This window comes from Gymnodraco acuticeps, unplaced genomic scaffold, assembly GCF_902827175.1.
Source record: "Gymnodraco acuticeps unplaced genomic scaffold, fGymAcu1.1, whole genome shotgun sequence".
Taxonomy (NCBI): domain Eukaryota; kingdom Metazoa; phylum Chordata; class Actinopteri; order Perciformes; family Bathydraconidae; genus Gymnodraco; species Gymnodraco acuticeps.
The window spans coordinates 1,199,348-1,206,463 of record NW_022990225.1 but is presented as its reverse complement, the minus strand read 5'-3'; the positions used below and the strand labels follow the sequence as shown (position 1 = coordinate 1,206,463).

The 7,116-nt window shown below is 39.5% G+C and overlaps 1 protein-coding gene across 1 annotated transcript; it reads left to right on the top strand.

Moving 5' to 3' along the window:
- Positions 1-2,789: 2,789 nt before the first annotated feature.
- LOC117547933 (zinc finger protein RFP-like) lies at positions 2,790-5,490 on the top strand. Its single transcript, XM_034218842.1, has 2 exons — positions 2,790-3,115; positions 3,209-5,490. Exon 2 carries the CDS (start codon positions 3,211-3,213, stop codon positions 4,843-4,845), a length of 1,635 nt encoding a protein of 544 aa, XP_034074733.1. The 5' UTR covers positions 2,790-3,115; positions 3,209-3,210; the 3' UTR covers positions 4,846-5,490.
- Positions 5,491-7,116: the final 1,626 nt, after the last annotated feature.

Sequence of the window (7,116 nt, the reverse complement as noted above, 5' to 3'; positions counted from 1 at the left end):
AAATGGAGTTGCTACCCTTAACCACAAGATGGGCTGAATACCATGTGCCATTAATAACGGCATAACCTTGGTTACAATGTAACCAAATACCACAGGAACAGTTTCTCAATGAGGTCTAGATGAATAAACAGAGATAAAGAGGGAGGAAACGCAGTCACTTGGTGTGTGTGGCTTCTTGCAATGCTAGTTTGTACATAAATAACTGTCTATGAATGCATTTACAGTTGAAGCCCTTATTGTTGATTTATGTATATGATTGTTATAATTTCATAAAAGCCAAATATTATCTTCTAAATAAAGTCAATGAAATGGTCTCTGTCCCATTTTGTTTTTGTATGAATTCCCATCACAACTTCCTCTCGGATAATTGACTATGTTGTTGCCTCTTTTTTCCACCTCAGTAATTCAATAAGCTTGCAAGCTATCAGGAGTATTGTGTCTCAAGTGGGAGGAACTCTGCAGTGGACACCTGGACTGGAGACAATCAGTCTACCAAAACAACATTACAGAAGATGTGATCCATAGTTTGCCATTGTAATGATCATTCTACCTGAACAAAATGAAAGCACAGAATATCATCGTGCTGTGGGAATTTGGACATTGTCTGTTTTCCATTTCCTCATATTTGCATAGGCGACACATGGTAGAACAAACAGAAATGTGGTTTCACCGAATGCCAATTCTATGACTAGCCAGAGCCTCGGTGTCCAGTCATATTCTCCTGTAGTTAGTTTGTGGCCCGATAATGCTTTCTCCCACAAGAGCAGGCCATGACTGACTGATCATGCATGCGAAACACAAAATGGTTGAGGGGAAAGCTAACATAATGTGCATCAGTGTGTGCATGTGTGATTGTATGAGACACAAAGACAATAATGATGTGTCAAAAAAGAAAAACAACAAAACCTGCACACTTTTGCATCATTCATTAAAAGTTCAATATTGTATTTGACTGATTTTAAGCATCTGTTTGCTTGGATTTGTGCTTGTCTTTTTAGATGGACAGCATGGTGTTTGTCCCATTGTGAACGTTTTATATAAAGTTAATAATTGGTTAGAATACTTGAAGATAATATAGGTAAATACAATGTTCTTTCTTGAGCGCTATTCTTTTATCAAAATGACTTAAGACTTAATAACAGAGAGATAGTATGTTTTAAAATTGTATATGTTTTGTTTGAAAAGTTAAACCAGTAATTACAGGTTAAACTCCCAGAAGTAAAAGTGCAATGGTGTAAAGTTTGTCACTCAGCTTGTGCTTGTTGTGGCTGACCTCTTGTGGCCAGACTCACCTGGAGGCCACATGACTGCATCCTCAAAAAGAGCAACTGGGGAACATCTTTAGAATGTGTGTGTGTGTGTGTGTGTGTGTGTGTGTGTGTGTGTGTGTGTGTGTGTGTGTGTGTGTGTGTGTGTGTGTGTGGTGTGGTGTGTGTGTGCGTGTGCGTGTGGTGTGCGTGTGCGTGTGTGTGTGTGTGTGTGTGTGGTGTGGTGTGTGTGTGTGTGTGTGTGTGTGTGTGTGTGTGTGTGTGTGCGTGTGTGTGTGATAGGAAAAAGCCATGATGGACTTACAGTATAATTATTATTCACAAGTAATGCTCACATTGGCTATGATATTCTCTATTTGTGTGATCAACAAAGATGTTTCCTTGGGTTGTTTACAGGGTTGAGAGAGTTGCTTGAAAACTGTAATCCTTTACAATTGCTAGTTATATATACATTTAAAAAAATCAGTAACATAATCTAAGTATCACAATATGAAAGTAATGTCACCTAAATACTTTGTCGCTACTTTTTGGTTACCTCATTATCAAATGCAATGCAATATATAAAAGAGAAAATAAATAACAATAAGATGTTTTTTATTTTATTTAAAGCAACAAAACAATATGTTCTTAGAAAAAGAATAAACCAAGATATTTAGTATAAAAAATGTGTCATCTTAAATTAAAGGCAAGGCCCAAAGAATAGTTTACTAATGCTGTTATTAGTTTAAAACATTTATTAAATGCAAACACAGTATGTATGTGTATTTAATCAAGTGTCCACCTACTGCATTCAAACTAAAAAGTATGTTTGATAAATTGATATTTATTTCAAAATGTATTATAATGTTGTAGTCCTTCTAGTTATCCCCATTTTTGAAAAATGTACAAAGTAATCAGATTTTTGAATGTAACTGTCAGGGAATACAGTTTTTTTTGTATCCTAATTACGTTATCCGTTACACCCACAACCGGGTCGTTAATTAACTCTATCACAGAATAAAATTCATGACTGTAAACATTTGGAGAGTGTAAATGTGGTTGTAGCTAATCTCATACAAATGTAACAAATGGTTTAACATGATAAATATTATAAAATGTGGCTTTGTCATAAGCTACTGCTCTGAGTTTGCACTTTAGCACTGTGACTCAATAGAGATGCTAGCATAATGTTTCTCTTCTCCTCATGAAATAGGATGAGATAAAATAACTCCCTGCTAATAAAGTTGCAAAAATCAATATGAAGAATCTGATGTTTATAAGCTGCTTAGTTTTTGCAACAGTCCCTGTAAATATACAAAACTTGTACAGTTTTCTAGACTAAACATGAGTAAATTATCCTAAGTTAAAAACAATACGAGGTAACCATTCAGTTGTTAACATATGTATGTCGATATTAAATGTCTATATTGTTTTGCAGTTTACGGTAAATGTTTGCACGGAACTATTTGTAAACAGCGTGTTTCATGACGGACACACATAGCGTTGGGTAGGTCAGGTAGGGCAGCACGTGAAGGCTCAAATCCAAACCACACCCTACCCTCTCCCCCTCCTTTCAGGTGGAGGGTGTAAATGGATTTTGGGACGAACTTGAAGTCAGGTGCGATGCAGACTCGCAGCTCAACACTTGGTGGTTTGGAACAGCACTTAATGTGGCGGACCCTCCGCGCGAACGGAAGGGTAGTGTGTGTAGGGGGCGGTTTGGAATTGGACCTAAAGAGTTACATTTAAGCGGGAAGTGTAAACTCCCAGAGCAGGGTGGGGGAGGCTTTTGCTGAAACGAAACTCAACCAGGAGTTCAGGACAAGCTTTCAAAGAGCACAGCTGCTTTTTAACCTGCTACTTTACAGGTAAGAGATTAATATTATTATAGAGGAAGATGAACATGGTGTATTTGTATAGCGAATCATTTTATTGTAAGTGTTGTATTACTTTTTGTGCAGAAATGGCCACTGCCAGTAGTCTGATGTCCGAGGAGAAGTTCCGATGTGCTGTCTGCCTGGAAGTGTTCACTAAGCCAGTTACAACGCCATGTGGACACAATTTCTGCTCTGCATGTATCTACAAGTATTGGGATGGCAATGATATTTGCAAGTGTCCACTGTGCCAAAGAACATTCTCTCAAAGACCTGAACTACACGTCAACACCTTTGTGTCTGAGTTAGCTGCAGAGTTTAAGACGTTAGTTCAAATCAAAGCCTCAGCAGCAGACCCCACACTTCCTGGAACAGCAGCCGTTCTTTGTGATGTCTGCTCTGAGATGAAGGGAAACGCAGTTAAATCCTGCCTGACGTGTTTAATGTCTTTCTGTGAAGTGCACCTCGAGCCACACCAGAGAGTTGCTACTATCAAGAGCCACACACTGTTAGACCCGGTGAATAATCTTGAAGACAGGATGTGCAAAGTGCACAACAAGATAACAGAACTGTACTGTAGGACTGACCAGGCCTGTGTTTGTGTCTTGTGTATAATAATCCATCACAAGACTCACGATGTTGTCCCGATAGAGGAAGAATTTGAAGTAACGATGGCAAAAAAAGACGAGACCATAGCAAATCTCAAAAAGATGATACAATCCCGGTCCGAGAAGATTGCTGAGATAGAAAGCTCAGTTGATGAGAGCCAGAAAGAAGCAGAGAGAGAGAAAGAAGCCAGTGTGCAGGTCTTCAGCGACTTGATCAGATCCCTTCAGAGAAACCAGGCGGAGCTTGTTGAGGTGATTGAGGAGAGGTTCAGAGCAACAAAGCAGAAGGCTGACGGCTTTCTCACAGATCTGAGGATGGAAGTTGCTGATCTCCAGAGCAGGAGCATCCAGCTGGAGCAGCTGTCACAGTCGGAGGATCACTATCAATGTGTTCAGACTTTCCAAACCCTGTGCTCTCCTTTAAACAAGGACCGGACCAACGTCGGTGTCCACTGCCATCTGTCCTTCCAGGCAGTGAGAGGTGCTGTGGGTCTGCTGAAACAGAACACTGATCAGATAGTGGAGGAGCTTCAAAATGAGATCAAGATGAAAAGAATGAGAGAACATGCAGTGGACTTGACCTTTGACCCTGACACAGCACATTGCTCACTGATCATAAGCCAGGATGGGAAACAGGTGGAAGATGCAGGAACAGAGCAGATTCTTCCCTCCAATCCAAAGAGATTTGAAGTGTATCCAGAAGTGTTGTCAAAGGAGGGGTTTACAGCAGGGAAGCTTTACTATGAGGTGCAAGTGAAGGGACAAACTCAGTGGATTGTTGGAGTGGTGAGAGAGTCCTATGAAAGAAAGAAGACCATAAGTATGTCAGTAGAAGATGGTGGCTGGGCCATTGAGCTTCATGAGGGATCATACAGTGCATTAACATCACCAATAGTTAAAATGACACTGAAAGAAGAGCTTCAGAAGCTGGGCGTCTTTGTGGACTATGATCAGGGAGTGGTTTCTTTCTACGACGTGAACTCTAAATCACAAATACATTCATATACCGGCTTCCACTTTACAGAGAAAATGTATCCATACTTCTACGTTTACAAAAACAACAATGGAACAAACTCTGCTCCTCTCATCATAACCCCTGTACTGCAAACAGACTGAGTTCATTACTTCTTTAAAGACCACAGAAAGCACTGGTCTCAAATCAGTTAACACCTCTTATTATCTAAATAGCATATATCTAAATTACATGTATTATCTAAATGACTTTCAATCCATGGTGGATATGTGAAAGAAGTAAGACACTGCTTCATCATTAGCATTTCCTGCCTCTCTTTACTGTATGTGTGTAGATGTAAACTAATGTTGTCAGATCCTGTTCTATCACAAGGGTTAAGGTTATCAATGTCATTTTACTTTTAAGACATTTCACTGATAAAATAAGTTAAATGCAGTCAAATGTAACATTCCTGCAAAATGATATGTTGTTTTTGGCCACTTTAATCGAGACATTATAAATACAACTACTTCCCTGGCTATGATTCATCATAAGGAGAATCACTAAACGGGACGTTACTGGAAATAAATCTGTATATATTCTTAATGTTGTTTTCTGTGAACTAATTATGTAGTCACAATATTAAAGTGATCTTTGTGAAGCATTTGAACAACTCTTGCTCATTGATGTTCTCCTATAGAGAAAAAGGATGAATTTACAAGCTCTAATTGGAGCGTCTGTATTTCAGGGCCTGAACACAAAAGAGAGACAGCTGTTTGAATGTGGGACATTAAAGTAATTCAACTAAATCTGCTCTCTCTTTTAAGGCCATCACACATTGTATATGCTTCCAGCTGATCTTAAAACCTGCTTAGATTTTCACACTTGTTCCCTTAGCGCAGGGGTGGGGAACCTCCGGCCCCCGGGCCGTATACGGCCCGCGAGACCATTTGGTATGGCCCTCGAGGTAATTTATAAACACACGCAAAAAAGAAAAAAATTAAAGAAATCTAGACCGGAAAATAATTAAACAAGCGAGTGCCTGTTCTGGCAACGGTCATGGTCCTTGAACACAACACGAGCCTAACGTGTCATCACGTGGTATATGTCTCGTCTGACGGGGGTGCAGTTCTGACGGAGAGCACCAGAACGCCGCTCCGGGACTTCAAAAAATGGCAGTACCCATAAATCCGTACTGGTCCGTACCATGGTCCGTACACATGCTGCAGTTTTTGTGTGGCTGTGTCTTTAGTTGTGAGCCCAGTGGCGATCTGTTCATCATACTGATCATACAGTCAATACCTTTGTTGTTATTAGCATTTGGTTAGCTAGCTATGCTAACGAATATAAGAAGCTTTTTCCACAACCAGTGAGGTAAAGGCACATCTTTATATGATCATTATAGTTATCAAAAAATAAGAGAATAAAGTAAACAGGTATAAAATACTATGTGACAGTAAAAAAAAGTTGTTATTAATAAACAAGAATACAGTTTGAAAGGAGTGATTTGTAAAATATCCATAAAGAAAAAGTAAATCTGCTTCCAGTTATGTTTAAAATGGGTGTTGAGAGATATTTCCATAGATCTCTTCATTTTGCTCTCAAAGTGCACCAGATTGATGCTTTCAACTTCAATATTTAAAAATAAATCTTCCCGGGGGAGCATACCCCCCCCGGACCCTCCTAGAGGAGGTTAGGTCCCCCCCCCACTTAAATCATGTCCACATGGATAGGAAACTAAATACATTTGCACACATCTTGTGTCCATATCTTTCTGTTTGGTGATCATGCCACAACCGTGCACGTGCATGCATGCGCGAGTCATGGCAAGATATCTGGATTAAGAGGTTGCTTTTTCTTTGCCCAGCATGAAAGAAAGGCCAAATGAAATGGGCTGTGATTTTTAAGCAGAGGTCAATAATTTGTGCGGCCCTCGGAGGATGTTGAAAAAATTGAAATGGCCCTTGAGAGGAAAAAGGTTCCCCACCCCTGCCTTAGCGCATAAAACGCATTCCAGGTAACCAGTCTTGCCAACATTCTGTAATATGAGATGTTAGTTTAAATAAATTGTAAAATTATATTTATATTGACATCATTTTTATATTTTATACATCTGTATTTTATTCAGTTTGAATTGTTAAAGTGATAGTTACTAGGAGATGTTTTAATGTGTGTTAGACTGCAGATGGAAACTATCTGGCACATGGCATCTCTTCTCTTTTTGGTGTGTGTGATGCACTGGCTGCACACATCATCCTCGAGTGTGATGCGTGGGCCGATGTTCTTAAGCACCACGGAAGGAGCTCATCCATGACTAACACCTGGTGTATTTGTGATTCAAGCCCATTTTTCTGAGTGACAAATGTCTTGTTATATTTTTCAGAGAAGCTTTTGACACAGCACGAAATGAGTCAAAAATGAAATGGAGGTGTAGA

Coding starts and splice junctions, on each gene's coding strand:
- LOC117547933 (XM_034218842.1), top strand. CDS start 3,211: ATGGCCACTGCCAGTAGTCTGATGTCCGAGGAGAAGTTCCGATGTGCT.